The sequence below is a fragment of the Ahaetulla prasina genome, chromosome 1, assembly GCF_028640845.1.
Source record: "Ahaetulla prasina isolate Xishuangbanna chromosome 1, ASM2864084v1, whole genome shotgun sequence".
Lineage (NCBI taxonomy): Eukaryota > Metazoa > Chordata > Lepidosauria > Squamata > Colubridae > Ahaetulla > Ahaetulla prasina.
In genome coordinates this window covers 184,346,070-184,361,018 of record NC_080539.1, presented here as the reverse complement: position 1 = coordinate 184,361,018, position 14,949 = coordinate 184,346,070, and the positions used below count along the sequence as shown (strand labels likewise).

The 14,949-nt window shown below is 37.6% G+C and overlaps 1 protein-coding gene across 6 annotated transcripts in view; it reads left to right on the top strand.

The window, feature by feature from the left end:
- Positions 1-6,719, top strand: part of PCBP3 (poly(rC) binding protein 3) — a 71,905-nt gene extending 65,186 nt beyond the window's left edge. For all 6 annotated transcript variants that reach the window (XM_058184848.1, XM_058184896.1, XM_058184875.1 and 3 more), the window contains 2 exons: positions 2,771-2,940; positions 5,810-6,719. In XM_058184848.1, coding sequence (XP_058040831.1) covers positions 2,771-2,940; positions 5,810-5,846 — 207 coding nt within the window. In that variant the 3' untranslated portion in view covers positions 5,847-6,719. The remainder of the gene's footprint in view (positions 1-2,770; positions 2,941-5,809) is intronic.
- Positions 6,720-14,949: the final 8,230 nt, after the last annotated feature.

Genomic DNA, 14,949 nt, shown 5'->3' with positions numbered 1-14,949 from the left:
AGTCAGTCTGCAATACTGCATTCTAACCACTGTGCCACCGCAGCTCATAATGATAATGATAATGAAGCGTTAGAGAAAATTTCCACAGAATGAGTATAATTAACTTCCAGAAAAGAGCTAATTTAAAGTGTTCTTGACTGTGACTTTGAAACTCAATAGTTATCAGTTTCTCGAGTTGTCATTTGACTTGAAATAGGTGTCTTACAAACCTATAAAATGATATATTTCAATGCAGGATGGCAAGCCACAGTGCCACTGTGATTCTACTCAGATGAAGTCCAGAATGAATAGATTATTGCAGTAAGAACAGTCTCCCTATTTTAGAGTTTCTCAAGTTGCAGTTATAATTCTAAAACACAAATGTACTAGATCACAACATCTATTCAAAAGAAGAAAGTCAGCAGGTTCATTCACTATATCCCATTATCAATGTTATTTAAACCTAAGTAGAGTAACAAACAGAATTTTTTGGGAAAGCAAAGAACCTCCATCTAGTTATGACTAAATTCAAGTATTACGTTCCATAAATACAGTTTTCTCAGAACAGTTTTGGTTTCCTAGCTACCGGTAGGACCATAAGGTTCTAAGGCACTTGTCAAGCCAGAAGATTTAATTGATACTGAACTCCTCCATGGAAAAAATTCCACATTCTAAGATACTAGTGAGCAAACATGTTCACAAAATACAGCTTATTTCTGTTCTTAATTTAATTAGAAATTCTAAATATTCACTGAAATTGCAGAAGTACAAATGTGAATTTTTCTTCAGTATGTCTTATATTACACAGCTCAAGAAAATCTACAATTTAGATGCAATTTGCTCTTTCTTAAAATCCACTTGTTTTGTCAGGATTGTCTGTCTCCTCCCCGCCCCCCTCTCTTTCTCTTTCTGTCTCCTGTATCTATCTACAGGTAGTCCTCAACTTGCAACTTCCACAATTGAGCCTGGAATTTGGTCATAAGTCATTGTGATCATAAGTCGAGTGACCATGGGACTGGTGTTGATTTTATTACTGTTTTTATGATGGTCATTAAGCAAATCATTAATAAATCAAATGGTCTTAAATCTGAATCCAGCTTATTCAGTAGGCATCTTTTGCTTTATCCAGTAGGCATTTTTTGCCCTTCTTTTGGCCAGAAAATGGCAAAAAAAAAAAAAACACTTTTGCAAAACACAATTACAGGATCATAAATGTGAGCTAGTTACCAAGGAGACAAAATACAATCAAATAACAATGGGATGGTGCAGGTTGTAAATAACCTTTTTCAAGTCCACCATAACATCAATCAGTCATTAAGCAAGCAGTTGTGGACCATTTGTATCTACCTATGCTACAAATTGCAAAATAAATAAATTGATATTGGTCCTGAAGATTGCTTCTCCAGGGCTTTGATGTGCAAATAGATAATTTTGGACTATAGACCCCACAATCCCTTGTCATTGGCAATTCTCACATTCCATAAATCCAGTTAATTAAGTTTTAGCTAAAGAGAAAGCAAATGTTGAAAACAATTTCTGAAGAGCAAAACTTCTATTTAATATCTTATGAAATTTTAATGGCTGTCACTATATTTGAGTCCTAACTTGAAAAGTCTTTTGTTTGGTCAGGTGTTTTTTTTTTATTTGTCCATTAAGAAGGTTTTGGCTTGGCTTTCACTTTCCATCCTTTCTCTGCTTGTTTTTACATCTAAATATTTATGATTATATGTAGGATGGTTGAATGTTTACTGTTGTTATTTATATTACTACATATATATTCTTACTTGCTGTTTTATAGTAGAATGATTTGTCTTCTCAGTTTTGCTTGTGACTACTGACTCATTTCTGCTCCAGGCCAAACACTTCAAGAAGAGAAAGAAGCCCAGTAGTCAGTCCATTGACCATTGACTAAGCAATTGATATGCCCCCCTGTCTCAGTTGCTTCCTTAGAGCAGAAGCCCCCATACCATTCTGAGCATATAGGGAGGAGAAAAAAGGGTTGTCTGGTTTATGCCGGTGACAGAAACCAAAAGACAACTAGGATAAAACCTGGGTCTGCAAAACAAACATTCTTTGGGATTGTGTTGCAGAACAACAAAACGGAGAGAGATCCTTCAGGCCTCACCTAAGGCTGTCCATCAGCATCTATATATTATGACATAGGCAAAATGGGGCATGAGATTGATTGCAATTGGGTGGTGGTGGTTTATAAGTGCTAAGATTAACCACTTCTAGGAATAAATTCAGTGTTCCATTGCGGAGCAATACAATCCCTAATCAGCCATAGGAGACAGGAATATTAGGTACAGTGTGTTCGCCGCTTTGAGTTACATATAAAAAAGCAGAATAATTATTAAAAATAATAATACACAGTTTTTCAGTTGTATACAGGAATGCTATATTTGCTATATGTTCTACATGTGTTATATTCTGTCACAGCAAAGCATATTTGGCCAGGTAAATCTCATGTACATACCATAGTTAGAAATAGCATTTTAAATAAGGAAACATCTAGGAAGATTTCTGCCTTAATAATTCATAGCTTTCTCCAGCTAGTGCAGCTCCAATCTCCATTAGTGATGTTTCCACAGTGGGTAGTGCTAAAAAACAGTAGTCTGAAAATTGCCCTATGTTATCTTATAGAAAAGAGCATAGTTACAGCATATTGTTAGTAACAAAACAGAAGAGAAACTAATATTGAGATTTTTGGTCAGTTTCGTGCTATTTGTTGTTCACAAGTCTTAATACCATAAGAGTTAGTTTAAGAAAGTCCTAATATCTCTTTTCCTAGTTAATAGGCTGCATAATTGGACGCCAAGGGACCAAAATTAATGAAATCAGGCAGATGTCTGGAGCCCAGATCAAAATAGCCAATGCCACAGAAGGCTCATCAGAGCGTCAGATTACCATCACAGGAACCCCAGCCAATATCAGTCTTGCTCAATACCTCATCAATGCCAGGTGAGATTTCCTCCTTAGACCCTCATTCTTATTTTTATCAACTTGTTCATAATTGGTTAAACAAAGTGGCTATAATACTCATAGCATGCTCATTTCCACTGCATCACAGAATTTCCAGGAACTAAATTTCTTTAGAAACCTATTTCTGTTGAATATGATGCACAGCTAACTGCCTCCTGTGATTTTACTATTAGTATTTCCTGGCTAATGTAACACCACAATTTTGATTGAAATTGTGCAACAATTCAGTAAATTATCAGATTATTCAACTAATTGCATTAAATCAAATACTTCTCTCCTTTTCTTATTTTCCAGTTTATAGCCATTATTTTTCCTTAATTCATCATTTTGCTTAGCCAGATATGTCAAATTCCTTTCATTTTAACAAAAATTTTTCACAAATAAAAAATTCATTAACATCAAAGTTAAAACAGCTGTTATTTTTCATAGTAAATTTATTAGTAACTAGTCTACATATCGTAGATAAGAGAAAAATCTGTTAAACATATGTTTTTTGCTTCTAGTCTTAGCAATTAAGAGAATAGCATAAGCAATTCTGAGGAATTAATACCATAAATTTAACTTCGAAAACTAAATGTTTTCATATACAAAACACAGTAAGCTTTAAGCAATGTTTTACTTCCCAAAAGTGTATTTCCCATTACCATAAATGTTGATTCTACTAGCTCCAGGTTATCAGACTATTAGTTTTTAAGATACTGTAACGAATAAAAATAATGACAATTATAGGTCATTTTTAATAGCATTTTTGCTGTCATATATCAAATAATATGCTTATTTGATATTAAATTTATTTGAATATGTTCTATTCAAACATTTTTGTAAATTAAAACATATATACTTGTTTGCACATGATTTTGTTTGACATTGTTTTGTATAGTAGTGCCCTCGATAAAAGACTTCCTATGAGCCATACTGACAGTTGAATTGCAAATTATCTAATATTGCAAGAACTTTGAAATAGTGTTGGAAAACCCATGTTAAACCAATGGTTAAAGAATTTAAAGAATATTGCAAATGTTTCTCTTAATCATAAAATACAATTAATGCAGCAAAATGTTTTTCATGTTTATTGGACGCTTCAGATAAAGTTTAAAATGGATGTCAAATTTATTATGCTGGAGTATCAAATGATTGGGGCACCCTAATTTATATGATGTGGCTTGAGCCACCATTGTTCTGTTTTGATTTACTATTCATATGTTTATTAATATGTTTTTGGGAAGAGTAATATTTTTCAAAGATGTGAATACTATTTTAATTATGTACCCCAGATTTTAAGTGTATTATTTTATGAAGTATTTGGTTTTAGTGAGCAAGGGTTGCTACAAAAAAGATGGAAAGAGTTTCCCAGATTTACAGTCTTAGATTAGGTCTAATTGCTATCTTATCAGTATAATGGAAAGAATAATCAATATTACTATGTGGTCAAGATTAAGTTTAATGCTATGTTTAAAGATGAGCTTTTTTATGTTTCCTTTTTCTTTTCCTTTTCCCTGTATGTTTGATTTTCATTTGTTTCTGTATTTTTTTCTTTCTATGTATTAAAGCAAAAACTTAAAAAATAAAAGACAATCTCCTAATAGCAAGATTAAATAAAATTGCTTATCATAGCCGAAAGGCAAGATACAATATTCTTTCTAAATATAAGACTGAAATCAATACCATTAATTATTTTCCATGGAGGAGAAACTGCGGCATACATGATACAGGCAAAAAAAAATATGGCATATCTGGATAGGAAAAGAAGACTAAGAATATGTCCTATGGTGCTACATCAGGCCTGCTTGCTTTTTAGTTAAGCAGAAGCTGGAGAATGCACACATTTGCATGGTAAAGTAGAACATTATCCAGGTGAAACAGGCAAGATGCCCATTGTCCCCAAACTTGGTAACATGGCCAAAAATATCAACGCTCGTAAGGGATAGGCATTACAGAGGACATTAGGACAATTTCAGCAAATGTGGTGTTACTGTCATATTCATTGAGGTCCTTCATTCTGTTGAATTTATTCGTACACTAGTGCAACTAATAAAAATGCTGGCCAGCATTTTTCCGCAGCAAAAAAATGGGGTTTTTTGTCAGTTTTTAAATGTGATATAAATAATCATTATTGCCTAATACTATCATTTTAAACATACTCTCTCAGAAACTGTATTTGGTACTTTTGACTATTGGATTTTTCCCAAGGTTCTAGGATAGTTGAAGATGGTAATGTAATACAGGTAGTCCTTGACTTATGACAATAGAGCCCACAATTTCTGTTGCTAAGTGAAACATTTGTTAAGTGAGTTTTGCTTCATTTTATGACCTTTCTTGCCACAGCTGTTAAGTTAGTAACCCGGTTGTTGAGTGAATCTGTCTTTCCCATTGACTGCTTGTAAGAAAGTCGCAAAAGGGGGTCACATGACCCCAGGACACTACATCCATCATAAATATGAACCAGTTACCAATCATTCACATTTTAATCACATGACTAAGGGGGTACTGCAACAATTGTAAGTGTGAAAAATGGTCATGTCACTTTTTTCAGGGATGTTGTAACTTCAAATGGTCACTAAATGAACTGTTGTAAGTCAAGGATTACTGTATATGCACTGTTCCAAGTAATGTGACTATTTGTAATTGAAATATTGAGATTCTGCCCATTTCCATTGTGTTTAGAAGCATTTCCAGACCTTTTGATAGGGCACAAGCATTTGAACACAATAGGAATGGACATAACAACTACAACTCACTATATGAAGGATGGAGCATGGTGAATAATACACAAGTCCTTTGATTTCTTCCTCATGAACTGCAAACATTCCTGCTGTTTTTCATCTGTATGTATCTTTATTTCTTCTAGGCTGACGTCTGAGGTCACTGGAATGGGCGCACTCTAATTTGTCTCTTGTCATCTTTAATTCTACATCACCTGACTCCATCAAGTTAATTATCCTTCATTCAGCTTGTACAGTCTGCATATTTACTACTTCACATACCTATTTTATCTCTTAGGATATTTTTCTTCAAAAAGGAATGTGTGCATGCACATCCACACTCACACACTCATGTTGATAAGTGTCTTTCCATTTTGTGCTCCTGTTTTTCTTCTTAAAATTTAATTTATGCTCCAGGCCAGTCTGTGTTTCAGTTGTAAAGTGCATACTAATCTAAATAGATTTTGCTGAGGTTTTCTTTCATTAATTCTTCAGAGAAGGCTTTCTCTTAGCCAGAGTTTAGCTGGACCTTGTTACCTTAATTCTCTCAGCTTTTTTTCAGCACCTGCAGTAATTCTGAAATTGAGTCTCATTTAGAGCAAGAGTTGCTTTGAAATAGATATTCAGTTATGTCATTATTCTCTCGGTTAAGCCCTTCTCATAATCTACAAGAATCAACAAAGGGGGGGGGGGACATTTTCCTGAAATGTGGAAAACAGAGAGCATGAAACTAAATTAAATTCAAGGTGTGGCAGGAACTGCTTAAAACAGCTACCCACAGACTTTTGGACTTAGGTTAGAAAGCTCCAGTTTCTGTGAGCCAGCTGTATTTGCCATTGTTTAAATCCAATAAAGTCTGTGCAGCTTTGCTAGTAATAAGTCCTAATGTTGATTTCAGTGCTTTTTTGTTGATGTGGTTTGTGTATCATTTATGTTCTCAATTTATTTCACACTTCGATTGGGAAAGCGAGAACTTAAGATATAGCCATTGAAGTGACTTTTTATAATGGTAGAGTTCAAATTACAGTGAATTCAGTGGGCTTTGTGTACACTAAATGTCATCTAATGAAGACATCCCTCCCTGGGGTGGGTTCCAAATTTTTTTACTACCAGTTCTGTGGGCATGGCTTAGTCTGTGGGTGTGGCTTCCTGGTCATGTGACTGGTGGGCATGACTTTCTGGTCATGTGACTGGGTGGGCATGGCCAAGTCAACGTCACTGACTTCTTTGCCCTAATGACTCCCAGGCAAAAGCACCAGCTGAAAGGAACATTTAAGTACAGCCATTAAGATAAGGGGAATCAGGCTAAAAATAACTCCTGGAACTCCCCATTTCCTCTGTCATGGCAGAATTAACCCAGGATAGGTAAACAGAAAAACGACACCTGGAGCAATCAGAAACACATTAAAACCCATCAAGCTGCAGGAGCTCACAAAGCTGAACATATGAAAGCAGCTATTGAGTCACAGAAAATATGGTTGCTGCAAGAAGCAGCCACCTCACAAAAATTACACAACTGCAAAAACCAGTTATTATACTTACACACAAAAAAATCTCAAAAGCTGCACATATGAAGCAGCTATTGAACTTGAGTCACATAAAACACAACCACATTCCATGTGACTCAATAGCTTGCTTTTATATGTGTAGCTTTGTGAGATTTTGTGTTTCCGTGGTGAGTGTGAATCACCACATAAACTCACAGAATCTCACAAAGCTTGCACAAATCTGAACATATAAAAGCAGCTAAAATTTCCTAAATTTTATGTGACTGTATTTCCTAAAAAACAAAAGAGTTCCTAAAAACAATAACATTTTCCCAAAAAATTCCTAAAAACAATAACATTTTCAAAAAAAATACATTTCCTAAAAACAATAACATTTCTTAAAAAAAAATTTTTTTTTTAAATCATAAAAGAAAAAGCCCAGCCACATACCCAATTGAAGATATAAGGAAGGCAGGCAGGCAGGCAGGCAGATTCAGTTGCTCTCCAATGAAATGGATGCCTTCCACTTCAAGCCAGGCAGGTCTGCCTGCCAGCCACTGGGATTCGGCTCCTGAAGCCTGGAGGCTGGAGTCTGTACAAGGCAGGCAGGTAAGGCAGGCTGGAAGCTGGAGGCTAGAGGGACAGTGGAAACGTTAGGCCACCTGGGATAGAGCTGAGGCTGTTGCGAAGACTACTGAAGGCTAGGGATTTGTCCTGCAGGCCAGCAGGGCTCCAAGTGAGCTCTGGATGGCTAATGGAGGCCGGGGATTCAGCCTGCAGGCCAGCAGACCTCCAACAGAGCTCTGGATGGCTACAGGAAGTCAGGGATCAGGCCAGGTGGACAGCAGGGCTCCAAGCGAGCTCCGGATGGCTACGGAAAGCTGGGGATCAGGCCAGCTAGTGCTTACCTTTAGGTGGGAGGAGGCAGCTCTGTTGGCAGAATGACAGGTGCAAACAAGTCCTGCTGGGGAGGTCACAACTGAGTAACGATATGAGTAGCAGGCTACTTGGCGAAGAGGTGTATATATAGGGCGGGGCGAGCTTCAAGTGGGTGAGTGAGCAACAGGCGTGCACCATGCAAGCGTTGGGCGGGTGGGGCAAGTGAGCGGCGACTGGTGACCGGTTTAGGAGCATGGGCAGCCAGCCATTGGTAATGGTTCGGCAAACAAGGCCAAATTATCGCTACCAGTTCTCCTGAACCGGTGCGAACCGGGAGCAACCCACCACTGATCCCTCCCCCCTCCTCCAAATGTTTCAGGCACTATTTAAGCAAGAAAAAAACCACAAAAAACTAGAAATTCAAGAAGCACAATTCTAAACGTACTTATCCTTGTCTGATTTCCCAGTGCACATAGACCTCTACTCACAAAGTTACATTACATTTTTAACTTGAGGACTATCTGTAACAGAATTCTAGAATTTCAACATATAACAGAACATTAGTTTAGGTATAAACTGCTTAGAAAAACCAGAAAGGGACTTATGATCATTTTTCACACTTACAGCTCTTGCAGAATCCCAAATTCAAATTCAATTCAAACCTTTAGTGTCAATGCACAACATGTGTACAATGAGATTGGATGAGTGCAGCCCTCTCAATACAAAATACATCTCAATAACTTATAAGTGAAAGAAAGAAAAAAAACCCTAACCCAATTAATCATACTAACAGACACACAATCCTATATACTTGTATGTGCATAACATTATATTATATTATATTGCACCAGTGTAGACATGTTGCACGTTGTGCTGGCTCTGAAAGTCTATCATACTGTTGTGGTCCGCCGGCGGCCGGCAGAACTGGCAGCAGAGTCAGACAGTGAGGAGATTGGGGAGGAACATGGGCCAGTCCTGGAACCTGGGGAAGGCTCGGACGAGGGCTCTGTGTTGGAGACAGAGAAAGGGCCATCTGGGAGGTACGTGCTGACTCCGGAGCCTCCAGAGTTGGACCTCAGCAAGGCAGAAGAACAGGGGGACCCTGTTCCCAATGTGCGCATGCACAGAGCTGTCAGAAGGCAAGAATAGTTAAAACAAAAGGGACGACTCAGGAGTAGGGTTTGGAGATAATTGGCCCCTCCCATAAGACTTAAAAGAGGAGCAAAGGCATGTGGGCCTTTGCAGGAAGCAACGTTATTAATTCTGTTCAGTTTAAACTCTGAAGTTCTGTTTGATTCTGGATTCCATGTGGCTTTGACAATTAGGTATTTGGCAGCATGTCAAGGGAGATAAAGGTGGGTGATTATCACACAGCACTGCACTGAACTGACTTGGCAGCCACCACAGGTCCCAATGTTCAACCTCCCTCTTTAACAGATTAACAGAGTTGGAAAGGACCTTATAGGTCATTTAGTCCAACCCCCCGCTCAAGTATGAGACCCTACACCATTTCTGACAAATGGCAGTCCAATCTTTTCTTGAAAGTCTCAAGTGATGAAGTTCCCACAACTTCCGAAGGCAACTTCTGTTCCACTGGTTGATTGTTCTCACTGTCAGAAAATTCCTCCTCATTTCTAGGTTAAATCTCTCTCTCCTTGGTCAGTTTCCATCTATTATTCCCTGTCTGGCCTTCAGGTGCTTTGGAAAATAGCTTGACCCCATCCTCTCTGTGGCAGCCGCTCAAATATTGGAACACTGCTATCATGTCTCCCCTGGTTCTTCTCTTCACTAGACTAGCCATGCCCAGTTCCTGCAACCGTTCATCATATGTTTTAGTTTCCAGTCCCTGAATCATCCTGTTTGCTCTCCTTTGAATTTTTTTCAGAGTCTTTTTTATAGTGTAGTGACCAAAACTGGATGCAGTACTCTAGGTGTGGTCTTACTAGGGCTTTATAGAGTGGTATTAGTACCTCACTTGATCTAGATTGTATCCCTCTGTTAATGCAATTTAGGATTGCATTGGCTTTTTTGGCTGCCGCTGCACACTGCTGACTCATATTTAGCTGGTTGTCCACTAAGACTCCAAAATCCCTCTCACAGTCACTGCTATTAAGCCTGGTTTCACCCAGTTTATATGTGTACTTTTGGTTTTTCTTCCCTAAGTGTAGGACTTTACTTTTCTCTACATTGAGTTTCATTTTGTTAGATAGGGCCCAGTGTTCAAGTCTGTCAAGATCCATCTGAACAAATACTTTAAAGCCCTAATCCCAGCCACTTCTTCCTGTTTCCCTTAAATCCCAATAGACACTGCTTTCAGGTCAGACTGCTAGGGCTCCTGGTTTCTTGCCCAAGAAGTCTGCTCTAATGACTCTCTCCAACTATCATATGGAGAAAGATGCTCCTCTTCTCTTCTGAACAGTCCCTATTTTTTTCATACGTTACATCAGGGATCTCCAACCTTGGCAATTGTAAGACTTGTGGAGTTGAAGTCCACAAGTCTTAAAGTTGCCAAGGTTGGAGACCCCTACTTTACATTATCCATAAACTCCAGAAATCCCTGCCATATCCCTAATTTCCTTAAAGAGTTTCTGTGCTCCTTTTTGTTCTTCTTTAAACAAGTTGAAGGTGCCATTGCAGAAAATATTTTTGTGGGATATTAAAAATATATTTTACAGAAAAAAAGAAAATATTGAAATGTTGTGAAATGTTAGAAGCAAATGCCACACAATGATCAATTCTGTGTTCTGCCATAAAACATTAGGACATTCTCAGATTTTTTTTCATAGGTTGAACACAACTATTTTATAAGCATATCTATTTACTTGCCAATTTTCAGATGATCTATCTATCAAGATCCAACTTTTTGATTTACAACAAGTTAATTAGGAATTTATTGTCTGAAACCTCTTAATGATTTTAAGAAATAGTACTCTAAATTTGTTCACACATCTGTGGTTTAATAAAATAACAAGCCCACATATAGCTTCCATATACTAGCACGTATTTCATGCTGAAGCAACCTATTAAGATTTTCAAATCAAGGAATAAATTGCATGAAGAAATAGAGTTTATGAACTGTGCAGTATTTGTTAATCTATTCTGTGTAATTTCAGTAGAACAGGCTCATCATCACTGTAGTGAGTGATAATTTCTGTGTAAGGCTATCCAAAATATTTAAGGATATGATACATTCTTGCAGTATGACTGAGGACTTTTTCTGACTGTTTTATTATTAAATAAAGTATCTCTTTGGGGATGTTTTTCAAAACGATCGTTCGGAACTAGCAGAGATTCATGCAGCCTTTGGACCTATTTTATTGCTGGATGTGCTAACTGGCAAATACAGCCAACACCAACAAATGTCCTCCTTTGATTCTTTTGTAGAAGCTTCAGAATTCCATTGTGCTTGCCAATCATTACAGAGGCTTTGTCTGAAACAACAACCACATAATTTTTAAGACAGCTTCCTGAATCAGAAGCATTTTCTGAGAACCTTTCAATATTTTCTGCTGGTTGCTGTGGATATTTTGAGTCCTAATTGAAGTTTAAAGTATTTTGGAAGAAGAACTTGTTATTCCTGTCACAACCATTACCTGGGTTCAGTGTATTCATGGTGATTATTCTATAGTATTTCTGTGTTCAAAAGCATTCTGCCTGTTATAGGAGGAGAACCGTGTTACTGTATGGTGGCAAAAAAAATCCAATGAAACCTTTCCTAACTTTAGCTAATTAAGTTTAATTTATAAAATTAATTAAAAATTAGTATCTTTTTATAAAACTTGTTGGAAACGATGCTACCAAACTTCTGATACTCTCCAGTTAAAACTCACAGCAAGTGGCAAATGGAAATCCAATGGAGAAGAAAACCTTAAAAAGTATTTCTGTGTTAAATGCTCTGCACAGGATGCTATGAATTGGACAATTACTGCCCTGAAAAAAGTGAAACTCTTTGCCTGTCTTCATTTATTCTATGCTTGACAACACTTCTGTATATGCTTCTTTAGATCCCACCAAGATCCCAACATTGCATGCTGAGAATCATGGACACACTTTTCATGAATGGCACGTTTCCTTCTCTAGACAGTTTTATCTATCTCTGTCCTCTAAAATGCATGGATCTCAGTGTTGCTTCATGATTTTTTCCTTAGAAAAACATTTTTAAAATGAAATATGATTTTAGATAAGAAATTAATTTAGCTTTTGGGCAGTTTTTGATAGAACAAGTTTTGTAAATTTAAAACAATTTAAGGAATCACATAAGTAGTTTCTGAAAATAAAGTACTCATCTAGATAATTAAGAATCTTGAACCACCAAATTATAGACTGCATTAGATACTGTTCTTACTAGTTACAAACACTTTTTGGCCTTGTAAGCTAATACATAGAAAGGGCAATAGGATTGCACCAGAAAATTCCAATTCTAATAATATTGTGCAGACTCCAACTCTGAAGTATTGGGCCAAATGCAGCAAGAAAAACCCATCCTGCACTTAACATGATGAATTAGATGAAGACTCTCCTTGCTACTCATTGTATAAAGATGGCTAGATATTGCCAACAGATTGAGGGGGCACAGCCCTGCTCTTCCTTCTGTGCACAACATGGACATCTTTTCTAGAATTAATGCATTAGGTAAAGATTGTGTTTGTGGATGGTGACAGTGACACATTTATCTCATTTCCTACACAAAGCATAAGGGGGGCGTGCATAAGTGCACAAAAGTGCCTACCGTTCCTGTCCTATTGCTTTCTTTCATTATAATGTTCTTGTATATAATGTGCTTGTATATAATGTGACAATAAATAAATAAATAAATAAAAAATAAAAGCTTAAATGTGTAGGCTATGCAGTCAGATTCCCTGACAGTTCAGAGAAAAGCCATACAATCCATACTTCATTCTTCCTTATCCACATGCATATACATTTCCTTTCCCTATTTAAGTAGTTTTCATGTGACATAGATGATTGATTTGATAGAAAATCCTGTTCCTCTTTTGCTCTTGTAGTGCATGATTGTCAGTAGCAACCCAGTGAACTGGACAGAAGCCATTTTAGAACAGATCTCAGCTGCTGAAAAGAAAATTGGGACACTGTCAGTTTCCTGCTCTCTTTTTTTTTTCTGGCAGAACAAACTCATGCTGACCTGATCTGTTTGGAGACAGCCAAGGGAGGCTTTGTAGGAAAAAGGTTGAGATAACCTTGACTGGGATCCATAATTAGAAGATATGTGGCTCAGTAGAATCGAGCTCATTAAAAAAATTTATAGACAGATGCTTAAGATGCAAAAGAACAGGATTATTGGCCAAATTACATGTAATGATAGAGAAACTGCATCTCTGAGGTTTTGGTCCTCAGAATGGAAGAAAAGAGAAGTAAGAGGAAAAAAATACTTGTCCTCTAGGACAGGGGTCTCCAGCCTTGGCAACTTTAAGACTTGTGAACTTCAACTCCCAGAATCCCTCAACTAGCAAAGCTGGCTGAGGGATTTTGGGAGTTGAAGTCCACAAGTCTTAAAGTTGCCAAAGTTGGAGACCCCTGCTCTAGGAAGCCTGCTATAGAAGCCAGGCCAAGAATTTCAGTCAGGGCAAAGCACAGCAGAAACAAAAACAAATCCATTGCATATTACGTCTGTTCTTTCTTCCCCAATGGCCAATAGGATCAATCTCTGTAAAGATTAAATGATCTTCAGCTTCAGCAATGCCATTTTAACACTCCTTCCAGGCTTGTTCTACTGTGGTGACACTACCCCAGCACTCTGTTTCTCTTGGAGGCCAGAAGGAATAGCTAACCTCCACAGTAACCTATTCATCCCTGTTCAGAGCTTCTTAGTCATTCAATTCACTGCTGCTGACTACAGTGCTTATAGAATATGTTAACCCATTTAAACATGTAGCATGAACAAGGTCAGATGCTGGTTTTAAAAGAACGTTTATAAGCAAGGAACAGAAAAGAAATGCTAGTCAAAATAGGCAAGAAATGTGTTCTTTTTTAAATGGTCAGAGCTGAGCACAGGTCAGTAGTTATTGCATAAACTTTCCAGGCCATAATTCCCATTTTCAGCTAAAGAATGCTAATTCTGGCTGAATTTAATAAGGTTCTGGTTTTAATTAAGTCCTTTATTTTTCACAATGAATTATTGAAACAAATTTTTAGAGCAAATTATCGTTGCCAATTTCAGTAAGAAATGTGTTTACAGTATGGAATTACTCTTTCAGATTATGCTACCTGTACATTTTAAATGAGCATTTAAATGAAAATAGAAAAAGAACAATAATTATGAGTTGCATCCAAGTAAGTATGAGAACTCAAAATACCCGCTTTCTGTTTCCCCCTCCAGACTACTTTATTATCCCAAATTTATCCAGCAGGGCTTTTCAGAGCAGATTTTGCAAAAGGGCATTAGAGAAATTTTCTCCTTTCCATTCTGTTAATGAAAGTTTTGGAATACCCATTAGAGTCTGTGCCATGTGTGTATGAAGGATATATATATATATATATAGGTCTTTGGTTGTTCGGGTTTTCTCCCGTGTAAGATTGGAAGTGTCTTGGCGACGTTTCGACGAATCTCATTCGTCATCTTCAGGCTTCAGCTTCGTGCTTCTGGGAGCAATGTGTGATCGCAGCTGTTTCTTCCTTTTAACTGCTAGTGGGGGTTTGAACTGATTGGGTGGGAGCTTGGCTGTGCTCTGATTGGATGGGGGTTTTTCTGTGCTCTGATTGGCTGGGGTTGTGTCCTGTGTTGGTGGGGGCTTGGTTGTGCTCAGTCTAGTCTGTGCTGCAGGGGGATTTGAGCTGGTGAGCTGCATAGCTGTTGTTTGGCTTTGTGGTCGTGCTACATCTTCATAGTGGGTGTCAGTCTGCTGCATGAATGGATTGGAGGGGTTTGAAATGGCTAATGTTGCAGCTGCGGTCTGGCTTCT